The 25,271-nt window shown below is 38.5% G+C and overlaps 1 protein-coding gene across 1 annotated transcript in view; it reads left to right on the forward strand.

Annotated features, from left to right (window-relative positions):
* Nucleotides 1–2,306: 2,306 nt before the first annotated feature.
* LOC124555566 (28S ribosomal protein S21, mitochondrial) overlaps nucleotides 2,307–25,271 on the forward strand; it is a 53,239-nt gene continuing 30,274 nt past the window's right edge. The window contains exon 1 of the mRNA XM_047129524.1: nucleotides 2,307–2,493. Within this exon, the coding sequence (XP_046985480.1) occupies nucleotides 2,408–2,493 (86 nt within the window). The 5' untranslated portion in view covers nucleotides 2,307–2,407. The remainder of the gene's footprint in view (nucleotides 2,494–25,271) is intronic.

Raw genomic sequence — 25,271 nt, forward strand, 5'->3', positions numbered from 1 at the left:
GGAAACATACTTGGAAGAAGCCATAGGTATTACGTCGAGATAATAAAAACATTCAACAAAATTTGTTACGAGACCTGCAAGTGGATTAAGACTTAATATATAAACTACTTACAAATGGATGATAGTGTATTTTAGCATTTGCTCAGTAAAGTGGCTTCTCATACTACAAAACAGAATACTCTCTTGAGAAATGCTGTATGTGCAGAAGACTGGCAAACCGTGACACTGCGATGTCTTGATACAGGAGAGAGCTATTCTAGTTTACAACACAGTACTCGAATATCACATTGCACACTAACCAAAATAATTCCAGAAACGTGTGAAGCGATTTATATATTTATTTGAAGGTAAATAAATGTTTAGTACACTGTATGTGTTATAAGAAATATTTTTATTTGTAAATAATTTAATTAATGGAATTATTGTTCCAACAACTATAAAAATTAACAAAAAGTACGAAACAGATGAAGCGCTTTTTAACTTGCGGCATCCAGAGCTCAAAAACTGACAAAGTAGAATGGAAAGCTAAGAAAGAATTTTTTACTTTTGAGTGTGACCACGTCCCCTACTCGGCTTGCTGAAAAGCTGCCTGGATGCTTTCATATGTAGATTGTAGACACAGTCTAACATAACAGTCGCGACACACACTGCTGTAAAAGTTGTTGCCGTTTGACAGATGGAGCGACACTAGCGCTCCAAGCGGTCGGTAAGGTGAACATCAGACACGTCGAAAGCATGTTTGTTTTGCATCCATTTCGTACGTAATTTCCGAATTATTTGAGTTATTTTCTTGCCTCCAAGAATTTGTATAGTATCAGAAGGCATATATGTTTCTAAAAATTATTCTAAAATAAGCCCAAGTATGGACAAAAACCATGAATAGAGTGGCAAGCTACAACACATTCGTGAAGAAACACTTGTGACATTGGACAGAATTGCAGCTTACCACGTTGATATCAAAAGAATATAAACACACAGATTCACACGTAAGAAGCACAGACATGTACCTCAACACGCAAAAGCGATCGACAGCTCATTTACCGTTCTGTACGCCTACTGTGTTTGTCATCATCACCTGTTGCCACAAGTACGACCTTCATCAAATTTACAGCAAACAGATTATTTTCGTCTTTCCATCTTGCAGCACGTTTCGCTTTCAGTGGCATGCTATTCTGGCTTAACAAGTCAAGGGCATCTTTTTTTTAAATATCGGGATCCTATAGTCTTCAACATTCGTTTGTCCTTGTTCACTTGATCCTTCTGATACAGTTTCTGTCGCTGTCTGTAGGCACTTTCCTTGTCCCGTAATAGTTTCGCTCGAAGTCTAGCGATCTGCACATGCTGACACTTCACACGCTTTTGTAAGACACGAACAGCTGCACGTAATCTAAGACCTTCATCGTCAAAGCAGATCTGTGTTGATGATTCACACGAATCTGGCACTGACGCATGGAGAGTCGAACTGGCTGCTTCTGTGTCTTAGGACTGTTTTACAGCTTTAGGTTGACTGTCGAATCTTTGTGGCAGTTTCCTCTTCATCGTCAGTTGAGGTGGCTTATTTGGAATGTCAAACAATGTGGATACTGCATTCCACACAAATTCGTTATTGTCTGCGTTCATGAACTGGTTTTGTTCGAAATGTAGCGACCTAAACCTAATATTATTATACAGGTAAACTGGGTCTTTCTTCATAAGGTCTTCTCGTCTGCTATTAACTAGCCATTTTCTGCTCCTAAAACGAAACATTCATCATTTATACACATATAGTTTGCAAGTGAATCCTGACGATACAGTTTAGTAACATGATGGTATATATCTCCCAGGATCCTTAGGAAGCCTAAAAAAGACAGCTGTGGTGTCTTCTTCCTGTTGTTGCTGCAATTTATTGCGCTACAAACGCTCCCGATGGTGAAAACCATTGTATAAATCAAAATAAACACTCACTATTCGCTTTCAGGATCGCGCCGAACTCACAGTTCAACCTACCACCCGCTTGGGGCGCTGCTGGCGCTGTAGGCGACAACAAAGAGGCCAAGTGTCGCGACTGTTATGTTAGACTGTGATTGTAGACATGAAGTCGCCTGCAACAGAAGACGAACGACTTTCGTGGCGAGGCCCTAGATTTAATCATATTTATTTGAAGACAGGGAAGATTTGATAAAGTTTCTTATTACAACATCAAATTTCTCTGACATAAATATTTGACAAATCAACTTTGACAAGGAAATATGATAGTGTAATACCTGCAATATTTGCTAATTTTCTATCGATTATACTACTTCGATAGTCGTTTTCCTCTTCGATTACAGCTAATCGATTACTGTATAGAGTTGTTTGTTGATATTGATAAATTGTGTTGTGTTGTTGTTGCAGCGTATTATTAAAACTACACTTCTTTCTGCAGACAATGACCACAAATCATGCAAGATTCATAGCAAGAACTGTTATGGTGAAGAATGGCAATGTTGACGACGCCTGTAAGCTGTTAAATAGGTACGGTCACCGCTGACTTGTGTACCATAGTAATTTTATCGTATTTCAATTATTCGTGTATTTCTGTATCAGTATTTGTCAGATTTTATTTTCCACATCGGTAAATGAATTGATATTACTCGACCCACTTAAAGAATCACCGACTAATATTAATAGCTACTGCAAGACAAAGCGGTAAAAGTTACGTGTAGGAACCCACCTTGCATTTTTCTGTATGGCGCGGAAATAAACATTAGGCTTAGCTATTGGTCAGTTTGCTACAACAACTATCCATGCTTTCACATTCGTTGGCTACACCGACTAGGCGCTTCAGTCTGGAACTGCGCGACCGCTACGGTCGCAGGTTCCAATCCTGTCTCGGGCATGGATGTGTGTGATGTCCTTGGGTTAGTTAGGTTTAAGTAGTTCTAAGTTCTAGGGAACTGATGACCACAGAAGTTAAGTCCCATAGTGCTCAGAGCCATTTGAGTTATGAGCTAAACCAACTCACAACCAAATGTGGTCACCGGCCAAACTAACGTAGACATTGGGCTGCGCTAAAGGTCTGTTGGGGGGGGGGGGGGGGGCTGGGGTAGGAGAGTGTTCTAATACATAACTTTGGCCCACAAAGCTAGTTACTTTTAATATCTCTTTGTTAATGCCCATTATAGGTTAGTATAGTATCGGACATGTCAATGGCTTATAGATTTTATCAGTGAAAATATGTGTATACAGAACTCACAGGCCAGTCCCTTGGAGACTAGATCGTAGTTTGGCGTTATTGATGTGTGGCGAAGCTCAAAGTGTAGATTAAATGATTTAAAGTATGTTGGCAAATCGGTGTTGAAACCTTCAGTTAATCCCTATATCCATCATTAATATAAAACCCTCCTTAGAGTTTTTCGTTTCATTCACCTTTGTAATTGTAGGAACATACCGGCGCTGGCGCTTGTAGCACATTCATATGTAGAACTTTTTAGACGAATATTCATTAGATGTCATTGGTTAAGACTACAAACGTAATGTTAACGGCTGTTGTGACATTACCTTTTTTGCATGTATTCAGTTTTGTTGTTATTTGGCGAAGCCGATGAATGTGGGGGGGGAGTTGTTGTTGTAACAAACTGATCAGTAGCTTAACAAGTTCTAGGTTAGGTTGGAAGGTGACAGTTCGATTGTAATTTGGCATAGCCAGTCAATGTGAAAGTAAAAATTATCGTTTATTAGTTCTTGGTTCATTTAGAACAACAGTATCGGACATGTCAAACATTACAAAAAGTAATACATACATAAACAAAACATGAACAAACTAGGATAGAATTAATGACAGTAGTGCAGGAAGTCGGCCATGGTGTAATAAGTGGAACTATTCCAGCACATACCTTAGCGACTTGGGAAAACCTAAGTCAGGATAACAGGACAGGGAATAAAACCCACTCCTCCTGAATGCAAGTTCATTGCATTAATACTGGCATAGTCATCTAACTCAGTATACGATTGGAAGGGAAATCACAACTATATGGCCAACACTGAGATTACAACATGCACAAGAGATAAATCACTGATGTAACTACTATGTGAAACATTGATATAATATGTTTCTGAAAAAATAAAAACATGTGAAGCCGTTACTTAATACAGCTGAAAAGTATAACGTGTGAAAAACCTATTGTAGTAAAACTTTACAAAGGTCCTTCGGGGAAATCTAAGTGGGTGAAACAGCTGAATTGTGAGTTAGTGTTTCATATGAGTTGTTTTTTTAATTAAATCATGGGGCTAGGGATATGGATGGCGGGAGATAAGTGATTGATTTTTTATAGTCGAAAGTAATAACACATTCACTCTTAATGATACATCCACAGGCATTGTCAACATCTGTGCAAGGGTGGCCCATTGTAAACTTTAGCCCATTTCCACACTGTCCATTAGAACCACTCTAGCACCAGATCCATTCTCTGAGTAGGTGAGTCACACTGCGTCCGAAACAGAGGAAACGGAAAACACAGTAGAAGCTTTCTTGGCAAAGCCAATGAATGTGAAACTGAAGAAAAAACCTTATCTGTAGCGTAGCCCATTTGAGAAAATGGCCACTGATACCACATTGTATTCCCCGTGTTGTTTATGACATTTGTCACACAGTTTGCTACGTCACTGGTCGAAGCCAAAAACTACTCATATAGAATATTCCTCTTCAACTGAACTATTTGTGGCATACTTACTAATGTTTTTCGTGATATGCATAACACATGGGTAGGTGAGCCAACTTGACACTGTCGAGATGCATATTTTCTTACACCCAACTACTACTTTTAGTTATTATTATATGGCCTTTTTTCTGTAGGTTGAAAATTGTGTCCCTGTTTTCTTTTCTCTCCACTTACATTATGAAGGAATGTAACTATAGAAAGATTGATACCCACAGATTTTTAAGTGATCAGCATTTTGAAACTTATGCTGTAGAGCTACATTTTCATGGGAAGTCAATAAAAATAATCACAATGTACAGGTCTCTACCTGGAAATTTTGACTTATTTATTAAACAACTTGGTGCTTTGTTAAATTACTGGACATACCATATTAAGTGAAGATTTTGATTTAAATTTGTATCACATATTTATTCTACAGTTATACATGGGTCATTTGCCATTTCACATAATCCAGTTCCCCTCATACAGTCTACAACAAGTTATGGGGGCTAACAGCACTGATACCAACAATATTTTTATAGCTGCATCAAGACTGAAAAGTCATGATTCCTACAATTAATGACCTCTCAGACTGTAATGGCCAACTTTAAATTCAGTATCAGAGTGCATGACAAAAATAAAAATAAGTAGAAAAGTGCAAGGGTAATAAAAGGAATTGAGGAATTCAAGAAGAATTTTTAAATACAGACTGGAAAGATGTGGACAACACCTCTGGTGCAAATAAAAAATATATAATGCATTCTGCAGTGTAGTCATAAATTACTTTGAAAACTGTTTTCCTTAGAAATTAACCAGTGGAAGCAGATGAAACGCATCTAAACCCTGGCTTACAAATGGAGTCATCTGATCAAAGATAGCCCTAAAATTACAGAAAGTTGTAACGAATTTTTTCCAGTCAATAGCACATAATTTAAACCCAAACACTTCTTAAAGAGATGACCTTCAGTTCCTAAAGAAAAGCTCTCCATAACAATTTTTACAAAATTCAACTACATCCAACAACCCAAAGGAAGCTTTCAGTACTATTAAGTCTCTTAAAAATAAAGCTTTTGGTGGTCATGATGAAATCAGTAGTAAAAGAATGAAATATTGTTCAGCTGAACTTAATAATGTATTTAGCTAGTTGTGTAATCTCCAAGGGATACCACCTCGTCGAAGACATCTTGTGTGCTGGGCGGAGAGGCTTATGAGCCCTGAAGAAGCTGAGGGCTATTCCAGCAGTAGCATAGCTGTTGGCTGAGTCACCCAAACCCGATTGGCCCCAGTGCAGTAGCCAGTCAAAGTGTGTCCCACACCATAGGTTAGAGGGGGATATAAACTAGGTTGGCAACCCCTCTAGGGGCTAACTCCAAAATGAAAACCTGGTCCTCCAGGTGCATGAACTATACCCCTGCCCTGAAAAACCTATCATCACGACTGCCGATACAAAGACAAATTGCACCAAGGAATAGGAATATGGGTTTACTATTGCCTAAATTTGGAACATTAAACATGTGTACACTGTTACAGATAGGAGCTATGAACAGTATGGAATGGGAATTGTTGCACTTTTAGGAAATCGTGTAGAAGAGATTCATAAGCAGAAATTTTCCCTGTCTTATCCAGGTAAAGATGAAAGATAAGGGGAGTGTGGAGTTTGTTTCATAGTCTCCAAAGATCTGTTATTGCTTTCACTCCACATAACTAAAGAATATTTACTCTGCATATCAAAGGCAAATTTCACAGTGTGACCTTAGTAATTGTGTGTGCATCAACGGAAGAATCAGATGAAGATGTGGTAAATGGTTTCTGTGATCCGCTACAGGAGTTTTGTGATAGAATACTTAGATATGAGTCCAAAATAGTCCTTGGTAGGGATGCCACACTTTGCTGTGAAATTGTTTTCTTTCCTCAGCCATGTGGAAAAATCGATGTTTCCTAACCAGTCTTTGTTGAAAGCCGTATATCTTTTAACTTACTTCTTCAGAACAGGCAAACTGGATGAACTGTCTTCATCATCAGAGGAAGTACAAAACAATGCTAATCCTTTCTAATTCTGAAATGCTTATTGGCCTGTTTACCGAATCACTTGTGGGCTGTTGACCCCTTTTACTTTTTATCCATTGTAACAATATGGTGAAGGACATTTAATCTTTAGTTCAGGACCTCCGTTTCCTTATGGCGTGTTTTATGGACCTTTCTCCAAGTCCCTGTTTTTACTGTCTTTTCTTCTGTCGCTTGGGCTTAATGTGTACTCATTTTTAACTCCCTTTTTTTCTTAGTGTTCTATTGTTCTGGCATGGGCGCATATGAACCTAGGTGTTTTTACGACCTAAAACAAAACAAAACAACAGGAATAAAAGTTGGTACCAGTCTCCACACTGAAAAGGCAGCTAATGAGATATTTGAAAACAGCAACAGATGGTTCAGGGCAAATGGATTACCATTAAATTTGACAACACTGAGTGCATAGAGCTCAGTATGTATCACAGAACTTCACAAGCTATAAAAATAGGTTTCTCAAGCCGTGGAATGCAAACAGTAGAAAGTGTTAAGTTTATGGGACTACAGATGGGGCACAACCTAAATTGGGAAACCGGCTGTGTAGAGTGAGTGAAGCTCCTGGATTCAGATATATTTGTAGTCTGCATGATTTCTGCTATAGGCAATTTAGAAATGAGGAAACATTTATTCTGAATATTTCCATTCACTAATGAGTTATGGAATAATTTTCTGTGGAAATTCAAGTTACAGGGATAGTATTTTCAGAACAGAGAGGTATGTTATAAGAACTATATCTGTTAACTCAGAAACATCCTACAGAGACCTCTTAAAAAAGACTTAGATATTTTGACAACTACTCCACAGCGTATACATACATTCATTATTGTCCTTTCTCACTACCACTATTTCTCCGTGCACACAACATAGTTAAAAGCACGAATATAACACTAGGACCAAAAGCATCCACTACAAAGACCTCAAAGGGTTAACATTTGTATAGAAAGTAGTCAGATACCCAGGTACACCTGTATTCAGCAACCTACCAGAGTACATTAAATGTCATGTGGATAATGTAGTGGAACTGAAGACTGAGTTGAAGTACTTTGTTGGGCAACTCTGTACTCCATTGAAGAGTATCTCCAAATAAACTCATAAATTTATTGCTTTAGGTTAATGTATTGTTAGAAGTAGCACTGTAATGCAGTAAACAATGTCATTTCACTGTATTACACTTAAATTAAATGTACATCCTTGTCTTGTTTTCAAATCCCAGTGTCCACTCTCCATGGGATCTGTGGAATACAGTTAATATAATGTAAATGTAAAAAAGAATCCCATAGCTAAGAATTAAGTGTACATAGGAACAGTATGGCAGAGAGTGATACTGGACACCTCTGAAATCTTTGTGTTGCAGTGATTGATCTGTAGCATAGCCAGAGGTCTAGGTTATGCTGGAAAGATGTTTTGGTTGTGAGTTGACAAGCCAATGAATGTGAATGCCAAATAAAGGTTGTGCTAACAGACTGGTCTGTGGTAAATCGTAATGTTTACATATGTGCCATTTTTTACTCACTTTGCCATATTCTATGGTCTTTTCATGAAAAAAACTAAAATGGCAAGATAAATTCAGAAACCCAGTATTAGATTATGAACAAACTTTTACACACATTTCATACAATAATTATGCTAGGGGGTCCTTTTTGGGTGACAGAGCTAAAGGCCTTTCCAGTTTGTCTGACAAACAGGTTTCAGGCACTATCTGTGGCTGATAATGATCCTGAGCCAGCTACAGTTATTTGCCCTTTTGCTGAGGGGCCTCTGAGCCTGTAAGATCTGGGAATTCGCAGAGGGTGGGATTATTGTTAGTTGGGAGTGCCAGTTTTGGGCACGTGATGAAGCCCCTTAGGGATGTGGCTGCCAGGGAGGGAAAGTAATCCATTGTGCACTCTGTGAGCGTACAGGGGGAGTCATTCCAGATGTGGAGTGAATTCTTCCACAATCCTTGAAGAGCACAGTGTGCAGCCAACTGCAGGTGGTGGCTCTTGTCAGTACTAATGATGTGTATCTCTTTGGGTTGGTTTCCGATGGCTATCTGAAATGGCAAAGACAAATATTCTTGCGTACAAGATGTAGGCGGAGAGCAGCAGTAGCATCATTTGTCATTGGTACAGAGCAGAGTCTAGGGTCTGAATTGGAGGCTCAGGAAGGGATGCAATTGTATAGGCTGTAGAGTCCTCAACTTACACCATAGAGTGGAGAGGTGTCTGGATCTACTTAGTAAATCAATGGTCTATTACATCCATGTGAGACAGTTTGCAGGAGCTGTGTGAAGTATACTGGATGTGTTGCGTCTACAGTTGTAGGTAGAAGGGATGAGGTAGATATTTATATTACAAACACAAATACATACAGGTGCGTGGGTAAAAATCACACACATTTACTTGCAAGTTTACACGTAGCCAAGCTGGCAGGGGCAATGCAGATATGTAACATCTTCTGTTAGATTACAATGGTTTGTATCACTAAATACTGTCCGTGGTTCTAAGCAGTCACTTATGGTAAGTGATGATTGTGACGTAGGCATTGATGAAAGTCCTCAAAGGTTCGACATGTCTTTTTAGTATCTTCTCCGGGTCTTCTGCCAGGTCTCTGTTTGCACTGATGTCTAAAGAGACGTGGAAGGATATAGTCTGCTCTATTGTGGGTGTGGCCATTAGCAGTGACTTCTATCTTCCTATGTGACCCCGTCCCCCCATCAGTCTTGCAGCTAGTGATGGAGAATACGGAGCAAATGCAATGTCCGCTTGTGACCAGGCTAGAACTATTGTACTTGACTGCCTGTGGTGCGGCGCGCTGGTGGCATCATGTGGAGTCAGCGTAAACACTGTAAGACCTCAGGGCGGATTTTTATGTCAGAGGCTCTGGCACAAGAACAAAAGGGGGTTCAGTTTCAAAGGGTGCAGTTCACATACAGTGCAGGATTATACCTAGGAGGCATTAGCATTATAGTTGTAAACTGTCCTAACCTTGTTGGGGAACAACCACAGCTCCAAGCACTTGTAGAAACCAGTGAAGCAGAAATTGTCACAGGTACCGAAAGCTTAATAAAGCCAGAGATAAGTTCAGCTGATGTTTTTGCTGAGGATCTAATGGTTTTCAGAAAGGGTAGATGAAATTCAGTTTGTGATGGTATGTTTGATGCTGTTAAAAGTGATTTACCTTGTGGTGAAATTAGATAGTTGCTGTGAGTTAGTATGGGTAGAGGTATATATGTGACAACCAGAGTAAATTAATATTATAATAATTATTTTTTTTTTAACCACCACCCATCCCTCCCTCCCTCCGATGATTATAGTTGGTGGTGATTTCAATCTACCATCAGTATGTTGATAAAAATACAGGTGTAAGTTGATGCTAGGTATAAAACATTACCTTAAATTGTAGTAAATGCTTTGTCCGAAAATTATTTTTAACAATTAGTTAAGGAGCTCGCATGGCGTGCAAATAGTTGCACTAACTTGCTATATCTCGTAGCAACAGATAATCTTGACCAAATAGAAAACGCCATGACAGATCTAGAAATTAGTGACCACTAACTTGTTATGGGGAGACTGAAAATTGTAACAAACAAATCCACTAAAACTAAATGTAAAATATATCTTTCTAAAAACTAGGTAAAAATCTTCTTAAGAGGAGTGCAAAAGACAGTGTCAGTATAAAATGTCAATTTTTATTTTTTTATGGAAAATTGCTGTTTGGAGTTTCTCTCTAATTTGATGTATGTTTCATTGATTTTTGATGACTGTAAGTATTTTTAATTTATGCTGGAATAATTTATTACACAAGTAATTTCTACAGGTTTCATGAGCCCTTGTTCAGTTATGACAAGATATCGTGGGAACTGTTTGGTCTAGAAGGTTGTGATTGGTGTTGTTTTGTAGTAAATATCCTGCTGCATAGGTTGGGTACATAGGTTGCTGTATATCAGTTCCTGTTTGTGGCATAATGCATGGTATCATCCATGTTTTGTAAGGCACGTTACAGATTCTGTTGTATATATTTGGACTTGTTGCTCATTGGATTGTGTTTCTTTCATTAATATGTCTCCACCAAAGAGAATATTTAAGAAGAGAAGATACTACAGAATATGTCCTGTTGGAAATTTACATCCAGAGACAAGCAACACTGAACAAAGTTCTTCACCACCAAGTGCTTCCAAGAAGCAGCTTGTGAACATTATGTAGTGTGCAGTGAAACCAGTGCCAGTGATATCAGTTAAATGTGAAGTCATACTAAAAATGCTGCGTGCTGTGATTTGTGTGGCAGGGAGACAATAATTTGTGAAAACGACTTCAAAGAAATGGTTTAGTTCTTAGTTTGGAAGTCTCTTGTTAGAGTTGAGGGCATTTCAAAAATGTGAAAACAATAACCATTTTGAGATGAACGGCAGACATTTCTATGGGCTTAGATGCATCGGTAATGGCCCTAGGACTGGAAAAACTTTTGTGTTCCCATATGAATCTGTCATGCCCCCCTCTTCCCCACTAGTGTTCCAACATATACAGATGCTTTAGGGGAAACAGTAAAAGTAATTGCAGAAGAATCCCTGAAATCTGCAACAGGTTAAGCAGTTAAAGAAAATGATGGCAACGACATTTGCATAGCATCTGACAGATCATTGCATAAAAGGGGCAATCAATCTAAAAATTCTTGTGCAGATGCCATAAGCATTGATATGAAGAAGGTGGTGCTTGAAGTTGAAATACTGCCAAAACATTGCCATGGATGCACAAAAGTGGGCACCAATAATGAAAAGAAACAGTTACTTGAACACAACTGTCACAGGACATATGAGGGACCCAGTGGAGGAATGGAGAGTGCCTCAGCTGTGAAAATCTTTCAGTGCTCTCAAGAAAAATATGGGGTTATTGTGTTAAATTCACCGGTGATGGTGATTCCAATTCATTCAAATCAGTAACTAACAGCAGGTCCTATGATGACCTAACTGCTTCACAGTTAGTATGTGCCTGTTGTGTGCAGAAACAAATGGGTACTCAGCTGTGTAAAATCTGGCGGAACTTTTCTAGTAAAAAGCTTGAAGACGGCAGGACCTTAGAGGACGTTTGATTGACAAAACAAACAAATCAGCTAAGTGAATACTATGGCCAAGTCATTCTAAAGAATACAAACAACCTGGAAGGAGGGGCAGTATGGGTAACGTTTTCCACATGACGTCAAGTGATGGGAAACCACTACACAACTTATGTCCAATTGACTGGTGTAAAACAGCAAAGCTGAGGCAGCAGGAACCAAATATACCCATAGAAACACCATCCCTGAAGCTGTTGGAGCAGTAATAAAGCCAGTATATAGAGATCTAGCACGTTTAGATCTTCTGCAGAAATGCTTCAGAGGAAAAACTCAAACTGTAAATGAGTCTTTAAACAATGTTGTATGGACCAGGATTCCCAAAAATGTATTTGTGGCCTTGAATACACTGAAGATTGGGGTCAAATGGTGCTGTGATCACCTGTAATTATGGAAATACAGACAGAATGAAGATTCTGAAGCAATTTGCAATAATGTCTGGCCGTAATACAGAAGCAATCCAACAAGAACTGGGTAGACAGTAGGTCTTTAAGGTAGAAATTATTGTAAAAAATACAACAGAACCAGCAATATCCCTTATACAGAGAAATAGACTGCATATGCGTGATCCTCGGGAAGATAAAGATTACAAAACGAGTTTTAGGCCGTTTCTTCACTCAGTAGTGAGTTTTCCTTTACTTCAACTTTAAAGTGTGATTTCTGAAGAACTACTTGTTTCACTAATGTCTCCCATTACCTCAGAAACTACTGAAACTAAGGCTCTGAAATTTTCACTTCTTATTGACAGTGGTATTATGTTTATGTGGATCTACAATGATGGAGATAACACTCATAGTTTGATCATAAATTTTTTTTTTTTTTAAAATTACATAATTTTAACACCTTTATTAAAAAAAATTATATCTCGATTTGCAACAAAGTTACATACTTGGTAGTAGATCGGCGAGTGAATATGATATGTCTCTATCCTGGCACTTGAAAATTCACTATGTAAGCATTTACCTTATGTGGCTTAGATTCAAAGAAATAGTTGTGATGTCAATTGAGAGTTTTGTACCAAGCAAATTAATGACAGATGGAACAGATTCTCCATTATACACAAGACAGATCAGCACACTTTTCCAGAAGCAAAGAAAAATAGTGCCTACTGTGATACTCTGATTCAAAATTTGGCAGAAAATCCAGAGATTCTGGTCATACGTGAAGTATACCCTCAACAAGACACAATTGCTTTACTAAAGTGGAGTTAATAAACATGGTATTCAGAAATACCTTCACAAACGAATACACAGTAAATGTCCCATAATTTGAATCGAGAACAGCTGCCAGTGTAAGTTATTTAGAAGTAGATACTTTCAGTGTAGTGAAGCAGCTTAAATCACTCAATAAAGGCCAGTATTTCGTTCCAGGTTGTATACCAATTAGTTTCCTTTCAGAGTACGCTTTTGGAATAGCTCCATTTTTAGCGGTCCTTTACAATTGCTCACTCAGTAGGAGATTTGCACCTAAAAAATGGAAATTTGTTCAAGTAATATCAGTACACAAGAAAGGAAGTGGAAATGATCTGCTGAATTATAGGCCCACATCATTGACATCATTTTACAGTTGGATTTTGGGACTTAAACTATGTTCAAACATTATGAAATACCATGAATAAATGATTTATTGACACATAACCAGCAAGGACTCAGAAAATATTGTTCTTGTGAAAAATAGCTGGCTCTCAATTTACACGAAGTAATGATTGCTAATGATGGCTCTCAAATGAATTCCATATGTCTAGAGGTCCAGAAGGCTTTTCACATAATTCATTGTAAGCGGCTCCAAATCAAATTGTGTACGTATGGAGTATTGTTGCAATGTGTGACTGAATTTATGATTTACTGTCAGAAAGGTCACAGTCCATAGTAGTTGACGGCAAGTCATTGAGTGAAGCAGAAACTTTCCAAAGGAATTGTTAGAGGCCCTCTGCTGTTCCTGATGTAGATAAACAATCTAGGTGACAATCTGAGCAGGACTCTAGTATTATTTGCAAATAATGTTGCTGTGTACTGTCTAGTAAAGACATCAGATCAAAACAGATACAAAAATAACATGTTCCATCTGGTGGCCATTTTTGCAGCAGCTGTATACAAATTGCCGTAGTTAAAAGAAAAATGCCTTTTGCGTGCTGCATATTCAGCTTTCCTATTTTAACACCTATGGGTGCCCAAGTTAAATAAAAAACTTAATGTGCAACATGCTAAGGAGGTTTTCTTTTAAACCACTGCAATTTAAATAGAAAAATAATTTAGCCAGGGTATCTGTATGATGTAAAAAGTGGCAATTGACCATGGAGAATAAAAAATGTGAACTCCACCAGGTGTACTTAAAAAACTTTGAATTTCTGTTACATGATAAATTACACAAATTTAAAGATTGTTGACTCAGCTAAATACCTAGGTATTGCCATCAATTTAAACTGGAACCATCACAGAAAATGTTGTGGCGAAGGCAAACTAAAGACTGTGCTTTATTGACAGAATGCTGGGACATTGCAACAAGTCTGCTAGAATATGATTCTTGTCCGCCCTCTTCTGGAATATTGCCCTTACCAGATAGGATTGATGAACGGTATCCGAAAAGCTCAAAGAATGGCAGGTCATTTTGTATTATCAGAAAGGAAAGAGTGCTACGGACATGATAAATGAGTATAAGAGCTCACACTGGAAGATTTAGGTTTTCAGTTTTCCTATGAGCTGTTCAACAATGTGAAGGTCAAGAAATAGTTTGAAGGGGTTCTGTGAACCCTCTGCCAAACACGTTATTGTGGATTGTGTAGTCGTGGGTGGATGTAGATATATGTTACTTTTACTGAATATGATATGACCACAGGGTACTGGCTCTTACACACAAATGATAGGATCACAAGGGCATAACATGCTGATAAAATTCTTTTGACATTCAATTGGTAATTAATCAGTACTCATCTGTAAAACTATGTATTTTCTAGACAGTTTACAGATTTATGTTTAATGCAGTGAAGTTATTTTTCCTCATTAAGTTGAAGTTCACACTATTTGTCATCTGTATGCTTGGTAAAAATTTATTACATACTGACGAACTGTAACATCCCTGGGAGATGTATTTGAATTCTCAAGAAGGGATTTTGATGCTTTATCAGCGACCACAATGTTGCTGTCATTGACAATGAGAATTTTTTTTCTCGTTTTTTATGTTGTCTTGGAATGTCATTGATAGTATCATATGAAGTGTATACCATCACTCTCTTTTGTGCTCTGTTTTCCAGGTGTGACTGGAACCACTTACTAGCTACTACTCCTATACATAATGTCTTTACCTGTAGTTTGTTTAATAATGTTTTAGGGTTAGCAGTGTCAAAAGCCTTGTACAGGTATAGAATGTACTTGCAACACAGTTGTCTTTGTCGGTAGATTTAAGTACCACTTTTGTAACTTCCATTATGACCGAATTTGTATTTTTGCTAGCTCAGAATCCAGATTGTGCTTCATTAACAAGGTTATATTTATTCAGGATATGCCTTAGGCAGTCTTTCATGTTTGATTCTATTATTTTTGAGAATGATGAGGCTATGCAAAGTAACTCGCAGTTTTTAATATTTCCTACAGTACTTTTCTGTAGTGGGTGCTTTATATGCTCCAAACAAATATTTCATTTGATGTTGGTTAATGGACTTTGAGTGGGCCTACTGTCATGCATGTCTTCAGAACCTATTGGCACATCATCTAGACCTGGTGACTAATTTTAATTTTTGTAATATCTTCCCGGCTTTTATGCTGTATTGTTGGATAAATCATCATTTTACTGGCAACATAATTCCTCGAGAATTATATACTTATTTTATGGAAGTTTTGTTGCACTTTCTCTGCCATACATGAAAATTTATTACTTCCTATGGACTTCCTATTAATCTACTATCCACTTTGATTTGTATGTATTGTACTTGTCTGCCTCTTCCATTTACTTTTTCTTATAATGTGCCAAGCTATCCTATTTTTTATGATAAAAGAATACGTTGTTCATTGTAAGTGGTATTGTTGTGTTTTATTAAAATCATGCTATTCGCTAATTTTGGCCCTGAGCCATTACCAAGCACATTCACTGTGTTGTGTATTACATATCATGCTCATCACATTCTTTTATGTCACATACATAAAACCAGGACTAGTACTCCATCATAACACGCTCTTAAGTGCTGCAGCCTGACAACTAAAACAGCTGTTTTAGTTGTCAGTCTGTAGCACTTAGTGTGTTACAATGAAATACGACTTCTGGTTTTGTGTATGTGACATAAAGGAATTTGATGAGCATGCTATGTAATACGTGATGTAGCAAATGTGTATAATAATGGCTCATGGCACAATGTTAATAAAGCACACTTGGAGACTTACAGAAAACTTTTGACAATGTTGATTGGAATACTCTGTTTTAAAGTCTAAAGATGCTAAAGGGTAAAATACAATGGAAACCAGATGCCATATATAAGAGTCGATGGGCACAAAAGGGAAGCAGTGGTTGAGAAGTGAGTGACACAGGGTTGTAGCCTATCCCCAATGTTATTCAATTTGTATATTGAGCAAGCAGTAAAGGAAACAAAAGACAAATTTGAAGTACGAATTAAAGCCCAGGGAGAAGAAACAAAAACTTTGAGGTTTGCCAATGACATTGTAATTCTGTCAGAGATAGCAAAGGACTTGGAAGAGCAATTGAGTGGAATGGACAGTGTCTTGGAAGGCTAATGTAAGATGAACATCAACAAAAGCAAAACGAGAATAATGAAATGTAGTCGAGTTAAATCAGGTGATGCTGAGGAATTAGATTAGGAAATGACACACTTAAAGTAGTAGATGAGTTTTGATATTTGGGAAGCAAAATAACTGATGATGGTTGAAGTAGGGGGGATGTAAAACATAAACTGGCAGTGGCAAGACAAGCGTTTCTGAAGAACAGAAATTTTTAACGTTGAGTGTAGATTTAACTGTCAGGAATTCCTTTCTGAAAGTATTTGTATGGAGTGTAGACATGTATGTAAGTGAAGCATGGACGATAAACAGTTTAGACAAGAAGAGAATAGAGGCTTTTGAAATGTGGTGCTACAGAAGAATGCTGAAGATTAGATGGTACTGAACAGACTAATGAGATGGTAATGAACAGAATTGGGGAGAAGAGCAATTTGTGGTACAACCTGACTAGAAAAAGGGATCAGCTTGAAGGACACATTGCGAGGCATCAAGGGATCTGGAGGAATGCGTGGGGTGTAAAAATCGTAGAGGGAGACCAAGAGATGAATACAGTAAGCAGATTCAGAAGGATGTAGGTTGCGGTAGTTACTCGGATATGAAAAGGCTTGCACAGGACAGAGTAACACGAAGAGCTGCATCAAACCAATCTTTGGACTGAGACGACAACAACAACAACAACAACAACAACAACAGAGGCTGTGGATCCCCACAGAAGCAAAATCTATTTTTTATGGTTACAATGTCTGATTTTATACAGCAGGCATATCTGAAGGACATTGTAATGTGAATATACAGACATTGCATAAATGCAGATGTAGTATCTATCAGTGCTGTATCCATGCCTGATTATAGAAAATATTTTTCTCCTTGTGTGGGGATCAAAACTGTCCCTGTATGGGAGTCATGAAATGTGAAATGTGAGAGTGTAAGAGTTGGGAACTCCATGACATCTGGAAGTTTGGTTCAGCTATGGAGACATGCACGGATTGCCAAAATTGTTAAGGTGACTGCTTGTGATAAGTGGGAAGTCCAGGTTCGAGTCCTGGTCCACCGCAAATTTTCATCCATCACAAACAGGTGACATCAAAGCAGATTCACAAAATGTGAATCAGTTTTCTAGTATTCTATTTTTATTTTCTGTATTACATGTTATTTTTCCATGAAATTTTTTCCAACAAGCAGTACCATACTGTACATCTTTTTGTAACTATGATGATAATTTAGGAACTCAAGAGTAGTATAGATTATTGGTTTTATAAGAAACTGAGGTATTTAGGAGTCTTGGAGGACTTATTAATACCTGCAATTATCCATTTACATTTTTCAACTGCTTATATTGAAGTTGCCGTTTTTGGACATGTTTCCCAAAAATTACAGTAAACTATACACAGAATTTAGAGGCTTTTGGATTTACATTGTTTTCTGCATACAATTCGTCCCAGGTCTGGTTTGCCAGTATCCTTAAAAAATAATGTCTTTTAGATTTAGATTAGATTCCTTTATAGACCAACATTTTTGTAGAATTTTCCAACCCTGCTCGTAGTTTTATTTCTAGCATTAATGACATGAGGGGCTTAAATCTTCTGTGTGTACATTAGCTGTTACCTGCGGCTTTGCTCACATATCAGTGGTTTTGTATGAGTGATGGTGAGTAAGTAAGCAAGCTACTGTGCATGAAGTAACATCAGTTGCACTCACATGTCTGCCAGTTTGGGTAAGTGTAGCTTAGTGATTTTGCCCCTCATCCCCACCCAACTGCCCCAACACACAATGCAGCGACATGCACTATATCGTAGCCCAGAAGTGCCTGGGGTGGGGTGGGGGGAGGGGAGGAGGAGTGGATTGGAGCACATGTATGTTCATTGTGCTATTGAAGTAGCTATACATTATACAACATATACAATGTGTAACAAATTTAATATTTTTTAACATGGTTTATGTTCACTGATGTAAAAACGTTCCATTCCCTACTTCACCACCTTACAGTCCTCCCCCCCCCCCCCCCCCCTCCAAAGTAGCCTATGTTCTTCCTCAGGGCTAAAGCTATCTCTGCACCAAATTTTACCAACATTGGTTCAGTGGTTTCATTGCAAAAATGTAACAGACATATCAAATGATATTTCTGATATTTGATTTTTGGGCATAGGGCCAAGGTGCAAGGCATAATTCTCTGCCTAAAGTTTCATCTTTCAATGCTGGAGACTTCACTTTTTCCAAAGGCCTACCTTTTTACTGAGGCTATTTCTGAAATCAGTGAAGGTATTTTAAATCTGTCTTGCGACTCCAAGCAAATGTGTATTTTTGTCACCATATGTTTTGTTTTTTTGAAATAAAATAGCAACAGTGGTCTTAATGAAACACACATACGATTTAGCCTGCTTTCGCCATCCAAAAACAGTTCATTACAAAAGGTGTTGGTGTTAGTACTTAAGATTTTTGCTCATACAGGGGAGAAATACAGAAGTCCTTACATATTTTTGCCATATGTCTTTACTTACCCTCGAGACCTTAAAATGTGTCTGGGAAAAATGCTAAAACTTGTCTGGAAATCAGCTTGCACAGCTTCATCACAATCAAAGTGGAGTCCTTGATAAAGTGTGGAGCAATGATGTGGGTCTTGAAAAACAGACACCAAATGACCAAGAATAACTATCTTTTACAGGTATTGGGGGGAGGGGGGGATGAAAAAGGAGTGTAGCCACCCATATTTTATTCATTCAGTATTTGAGAATGAGAGCATTTAGTAACTTTCAACAAACTTTACACATAATATCAAACTTTACGAACTTTTTTTTGCTGACAACCCACACAAAAGGATGAAAGGAAAAAAGTTCATCAGTTACTACATTTTCGCTGGTCATGCAGTAAAACTGCCACATGAAGCATGCTGTATTAATTTATTACTTCTTTACTACTAAATGTATTCATGAGACAGTTTTTGCAGCCTTATAACATAGAATGTACCAGCAAAATTATATTATTGTATGACACACAGATGAGTGGATGTGACACCATAAACACTGAGATGCATGGAAATCTGCCGCATTGTGTATGACATTTAAATTTATTGCTTCTTTGGTACTAACTATTGAGAACACAATTCACAGACAGTATCCACATGTGACGCAGAATGTACCTACAAAAATATATCACTGTACGACACGCAGTTCATGAGATACAATGTCACAAACATGGAGCTACATGGAAAAAACTGCAGGATGAAATTCACTATGGAAACGGGTGAAATGCATCTCTAAATATGTGTGAAAAATGTTAAATACTTGTGAAATGTGTTTGACATAGGCGTACATGAACAAAGCCACAAGTAAAAAAACTCATCCTAAACCCTTGGAACAATTTCAACCAAGTATGGTACACATATTAGTTATGATCTGCCTATTGGGGGAGGGTTGAAAATGTGGCATACGTGGGCATGACCAAGTGATCTTGCTGCTACGCAGTCAACTGATCAGTTGACTCCGCAGCAGCGAGGAGAGCTCCGCCTACCATCCTAAGGGAGCCATGGGTCTGATGATGATGGTTTTGTAGAAAGAACCGAAACCGGTTACCTATATCATTAAAACATACATGATGTGATCAAGACTGAACTTTAGTCAAAATATAACAATTAATTGATCACTGCTTTCCAAAAATGTTTACCAAAATTTAGTCTTGGTTGCCCCAATGACCTTTTGGCACCTGAAACGTCGAGTTCCTCAAGAGTTCCAGGTTGCTACCATTTTTTACACTGATGGCTCTAAGACTGTGGATCAGATAGTATATGCTTTTACATCCCTGGCCGGTATGGAGCACCATTCACTGGTGGGAGTATGTAGTGTGTTTACGGAAGAGCTGATACCCATTAGCAGAGTCCTCCATTTAATTAAATGGGCCTCCTTTGGCCATGTTCTGACTTGATGTGCAGTTTCCAGGCTACTGACTGATGGTATTCTTGACAATTCTCTGGTTTCCGATATTCATGACATTCTCACTGACCTTCATCGCATTGCCTGCTCAGTTTTCTTTCCCTGTGTCCCAAGTCATGTGGGTATCCCAGGGAATGAACTGGCCCACATTTAGTGTGAGGCGTACTTATTTGCTCCCTGTTTGATTTGATGATCCCAGGTGCAGATTTGTAAGGGCACATAAAATCTCTGCACGCTCAGAACTGGAACATCTGGTGGGCTACTGCCCCATGTAATAAGCTCTGCACAATCGAGGAGACTACTGCAGTATGGGGCTCTTCCTTCTGGGAGGAATCCACTGTCATACATCATCTTCACATTGGTCATGTGGGACAGTCAAGTCAGCTTTTTTGTCAAATGAGCCACCCCCATATTGTGGTTGTGGAGCCTTACAGACAGTAGCTCATAGTTTGGTGAAATGACCCCCCTCCTTTGGGCCCTCCATGCTAAGTATAGACTTCTTGGCTCATTGCCTCCAATATTGGTGTATGACTCACAGATCATTGAACTGGTTCCCAGTTTTCTCTCCGAAAGTAGATTTTAGTCTCAGTTATAACGTTTTAATGTACCTCAGGAGCAGAGGCAGGATTTTTGGTGATGGGATGTCTCGCACTGTATGCTAGATCTGGCAGATCCCCAACCGTACCTCCTCGACCAGGCTACTCTTTCACTCCTATTTTACTCTGTTTTAATCGCTTTTGGATTCAGTTTGCCTCCTTTCTGCAAAAACTCAATTTTCTATTCTGAATGTCGCACTTTATTGGATAGTGGGTGCTCTTAACTTTAAAGGATCAGTGGTGGGACAGCTGTGGGTAGAATGTTCCCCGTCACATTCAGAGTCTCGGAGGCACCCACTTGCTGACTTCCTCATCTCCTTCATATTGCTTTTATTATTGATGGTACAAAAGGTATCCTTTACATTTTAACCTTCTAGCATTTACTGTTCGGAATCTCCCGATTAGATCATAAAACATTCCTGGTGGACATCTCTACTTCCAGATTCACTACTCTTGGATTGAAGGACTGATGACCTCAATGTTTGGTCCTTTACTAATGCCCCCACCCCCCACCCTAAAACCAACCAATCAGCCCAAATTCATTTACTTCAAAATCACTGAAATTCTGTTCTTAATATCTGTCAGGTTTCTTTACTTCTCTATCTTCTCAGTTTAACTATCCTTGGACACACTTTTCATTTTTAATTATTGCTTGAAATCGTCATTACTAAACTGTTTTAACCCCACTCCCATAGCTTTCAAATAAATTATCGGACTGTTGCCTCAAGTCAGATAGATGTTCTTTCACAGCAGGTATTATCTTTAACACATAGTCATGTCTTAATATTTATCAATACTTCCTAGGCAACACAAATCTTTAATTATTTCTCATTACTTTAATTACAATTTGTTAACTAATGAAGTGCATTTGTAAAAATTGACTGCCACAAAGACATGGTCTCTAACAAATTCCCAGTATTACATAATACACTTTATATTATCCATTGTTACTTCATTGTTCTCATTATTACACATAATTAATATTCCTTACATCAACATTAACAATGTCATCTTGTTGCTTCATTACTTCATTAAATGCTTCTTCATTAAAATGTCATTAAACATCAGTTCCCTGTGAGACGCCAGGTAAACCCACTGGGCAGAACAAGTAATAGGGTTGTGGAAAGGGCCAAGGGTTAAGGTCAGTTTGTGCTTCTAATTGTCATTTATTCTAATTTAATGACCTTTACAACCAAAGCGGCACATAGCCGAACCTTTACCGAATGCAACTCTTTCACGCCTGAAGGCCTCCAACAAGAAAACTTAACAAGATAAAAATCCAGTTGAAATAGCAAGAAAATAATTCAAAAATCAACATACGCAAGGTGCGGTACAATTGGCTGAGGGCCACAATGAAATTCCAAGATTTTAGAATATATTACCGTAGACCTTTAAAGGCAGAAGGCCAGCATGTTTAACAACAAGAAATCTTATAAATCAACAAGATAAAAATCCAATTAAGGTAGCAATAAAATAATTTAAAGAAGCAACATACGCAAGGTGCAATACCAATGGCTGAGGGCCACAATTAAACTTCAAAAATTTTGAAATATATTGCCATAATCATTAAAGGCAGAAGGCCGCTGTGTTTAAGCTTGAAAGATAAATTTAAAAATTAATTTTGCAAAATTTTAAGGAAACAAAACAAATAACCATAAGCCTAAAATTTAAAATAGCTGACAACAGATAATTAAACACTGGTGGCACTCAGAAACCGTCTAGGGAGGTCAGTCTACCCTCGTTCACTTAAGTGAGACAGGTTGTGAGCCCACCTATACTTGATCCGTCGAAACCCAACCAGGGGACCAGCCACGGACCGACTGACAGACGACTTGCTTCACGTCAATCAGTACATGAGAACTCAAACTGGCAATGTTACAGACGTGATAATCCACAACGGAGTATTTATTAGCTGTCAAAATTACACACCATGCTGGATAGCGACAACAGGTGAGGAAAGGACGCTGCCTGAAATTACGTTAGTGGCCAGGGCAGGTAACTGGAACACTAACGGACACTAGGCAGAAAATTCTGCTGGTACACTTGAATTTGAAACACAGTAATAGTTAACTTCGCTCAAAAGAACACTGCCTGAATTTACGTCAGTGCCCAGGGCAGGTAACCAGAACACAAACGGCCACAAGACAGAAAATCCCACTGGTGCACTCAAAACGTAGTCGACCAAAATAGTTAATTGCACCGCATGGTGGCTAAATCTTAGCAGTAGAACCACTCGGTGTTGCTCACCGGAAAACCTCCCCAACAGCAAACCACCGAAGCAAACCACCACAGCATGAATTGACGTGGCTTGGGTAGTTGAAACCACTACTCAACTTTGACGTCCTGGGTCAGCGAACCACGAAGCTCGTAGCAGTCGGACAGCTCCACACACGCTCCAACATGGCGCATGGGCTGCCGGTGGCCCCAGCCCACTGCACCGCATGGAGATAACTTCCCTCGTCCACAACAACTGACCGACTCACTGCAGACCCCCTTGCTGGAAACTATATGCACCAAACCAAAGATGGTACACAGCACAAATATCGATACACATCACTGCTTCCACACATAGAAGGAAGAAGAACCATGATGTAACTGCGACAAGGGCAGGAAACCAAACACAGATAGACAGTGAAGTTCACGAAAATGCATAGTTGGGAGAGAGCACGGCTCACCCTGTCTTGCCTTATCACAAATATTTTTCTTAAGAATGGCACTCAGCAGCAACAAACTACAATATTACTGACAAGACTGTACCTTCCTTTATGTGACAGACAAAACAATAATTAACCCAAGCACTATTTTACTTTAAAGAACATCTTTCTCTTTACTTTTGCCTGTTGTTGTTGTTGTGGTCTTCAGTCCTGAGACTGGTTTGATACAGTTCTCCATGCTACTCTATCCTTTTGCCTGAGGTGTACATTTTGACTAACCTTTCTCTTGATAAATATTACTGCAGTCAACATAACGTGTTTCACTTCAGCTTTGCCTTACTCTGGCGTGAAGGGCTACACTGTGATGTTTTACTTAAAATACACATTATTACAGGCAACTGAACTTAGCTTCACATTACATTGATCACATGGACTTTAACATTACTCTCAAGTATCTACACAAATGGTACTGAATTCATAGTTAGGAATCCTCCTCTACTGCTGCTGTACAATTTTCAAGTTCTTTTACATAATTGCTTTAGTTTTCCAATAAAACGTTTTGACGATTTTGTATTCTTTGGTACTTTTGGATTACCTCAAATTTTACCTTATTTTTGGCTGAAAGAGTGACTATCTGGTGCAATGTTTCAACATCACTAGATTCAAAGACAAAGCAGTTTCCAAAATGTTAGCCGGTGGCATATTATTTAAATCTCTTTTCTTTCATCTTCTTAGATATTGTTAGTACTTAGTATTCATCGACACATGAGAACTTCAGTAACTGTAGTACAAATTTAATTACATATATATTGAGCATAGTAGCAGATTATTGTATTTTTCTTACAATCTACAGATAGTACAGTACTGGCCATTAAAATTGCTACACCACGAAGATGATGTGCTACAGATGCGAAATTTAACCAACAGGAAGAAGATGCTGTGATATGCAAATGATTAGCTTTTCAGAGCATTCACACAAAGTTGGAGACACCTACAACATGCTGACATGAGGAAAGTTTCCGACCGATTTCTCATACACAAACAGCAGTTGACCGGTGTTGCCTGGTGAAACGTTGTTGTGATGCCTCGTGTAAGGAGGAGAAATGCATACCATCACGTTTCCGACTTTGATAAAGGTCGGACTGTAGCGTATCGCGATTGCGGTTTATCGTATCGTGACATCGCCACTCGCATTGGTCGAGATCCAATGACTGTTAGCAGAATATGGAATCGGTGGGTTCAGGAGGGTAATACGGAACACTGTACTGGATCCCAATGGCTCGTATCACTAGCAGTCGAGATGACAGGCATCTTATCCGCATGGCTGTAACAGATCGTGCAGCCGCGTCTCGATCCCTGAGTCAACAGATGGGGACATTTGTAAGACAACAACCATTGAGATATGACATTACTGATATTTTTAATCTAGTTTACTGAACGTATATATCTTTCCGCGTGTTTCAGTTGTCCTTCGTACTTTCCCAGAACTCTGAGAAACATACTTACATTGGCTGAAACAACATTTCACAGCTTTTCAAGTCACAGATAACTCCTTGCAGTG

This window comes from Schistocerca americana, chromosome X (genome assembly GCF_021461395.2).
Source record: "Schistocerca americana isolate TAMUIC-IGC-003095 chromosome X, iqSchAmer2.1, whole genome shotgun sequence".
Lineage (NCBI taxonomy): Eukaryota > Metazoa > Arthropoda > Insecta > Orthoptera > Acrididae > Schistocerca > Schistocerca americana.